Source organism: Octopus bimaculoides, chromosome 20 (assembly GCF_001194135.2).
Source record: "Octopus bimaculoides isolate UCB-OBI-ISO-001 chromosome 20, ASM119413v2, whole genome shotgun sequence".
NCBI classification, from domain to species: domain Eukaryota; kingdom Metazoa; phylum Mollusca; class Cephalopoda; order Octopoda; family Octopodidae; genus Octopus; species Octopus bimaculoides.
The window spans coordinates 45,192,187-45,193,460 of NC_069000.1; the positions used below are offsets into that span (position 1 = coordinate 45,192,187).

General features: G+C 37.4%; 1 protein-coding gene across 1 annotated transcript in view; it reads left to right on the forward strand.

The window, feature by feature from the left end:
* The window catches only part of LOC106870134 (cholesterol transporter ABCA5), a 57,112-nt gene that overhangs the window by 28,905 nt on the left and 26,933 nt on the right, over nucleotides 1-1,274 (forward strand). The window contains exon 14 of the mRNA XM_052974985.1: nucleotides 921-1,117. Within this exon, the coding sequence (XP_052830945.1) occupies nucleotides 921-1,117 (197 nt within the window). The remainder of the gene's footprint in view (nucleotides 1-920; nucleotides 1,118-1,274) is intronic.

Below are 1,274 nucleotides of genomic sequence, written 5' to 3' on the forward strand. Positions count from 1 at the left end.
ATTCTGACATAAAAAAAAAAATACTATTCCTAACAATATTTCATTATAAAACTATTGGGTTGGTGCATAATTACTGCGGCTTTTTTTTTTTTTCAACAAATTTTATTCAACAAAAACAATGACAATATTTAAGAAAAAACATCTTTAAATGACAGTCTGACCGTCTGCCAAGCAAATAGGAAGCAGTAATTGAAGTAGATGGTGAATATGCTCCGGAATAATCGTTTAAAGATGTTTTTGTTACATGTTGTTATTTGCTTTTTGTTGAATAAAATTTATTGAAAAAAAAAAAAGCCGCAATAATTATGCACCAACCCAATATAAGAGAGTTTTTTTTTAACATCGGGTGGCTATAAGAATCCACCTGAATAAAATAAAAATCAAAGGGGTCCATCAATATGGGGCCCACTGAGGGGACCATCGAATCTTGTACCTACAGACCCCCTCGTTCGCTATCCCTCATAAGTCGGTTTATCCTCCCTCGTCGATTCTCTCTTCAGTGGCTCTGATCCTTTTCGTTGTGTCTAATGTCTAATAAGTTGAATGGCGGCAATGTTATATGAGAGTTGTTGTGGTTGTTGACGTGATGTGGTGGGGGTTGTAGTGCAGAGGTGGTGTTGGGGGCTGTTGTGGTGTGGTGTTGATTGTATTGGTTGTAGTGGAGATTGTAGGTTTATCGTAGTAGATAAAATTGAATTTTGGTTACTGAGAACTACGTTAAGGGTACACGTGTCTGAGGAGTATTCAGCCACTTGTACGTTAATTTCACGAACAGGCTGTTCCTTTGATCGGATCAACTGGAACCTTCGTCGTCGTAACCGACGGAGTGCCAGTTACTGTAGTCGTGAATAAGTTTGGTTTTCTCAGTCAATTTTACCCCTTATTCAGAATATAAATTAATATAATTAAATAGGACAAAGCATTCATCTCACGACATCAATGTTTACATCTTCCCCGCACCCTGAGGACAAAATAAATAGCATTTTAATGATTCTATTTTCAGATATACTACGATCTCTAGAAGAAAAAGAAAACGGCGTCACGAAAGCCGAAAATCTCGGCATCAAAAGCTATGGCGTTTCTATGACAACACTTGAAGATGTTTTCTTCCAAATTGGTAAATGACATTTATTCATGTTTTATTCACTGGGCGAAATGCTAAGCGGTATTTCGTCTGCCGTTACGTTCTGAGTTCAAATTCTGCTGAGGTCAACTTTGCTTTTCATCCTTTCGGGGTTGATAAATTAAGTACAAGTTGCGTACTGAGGTCGATC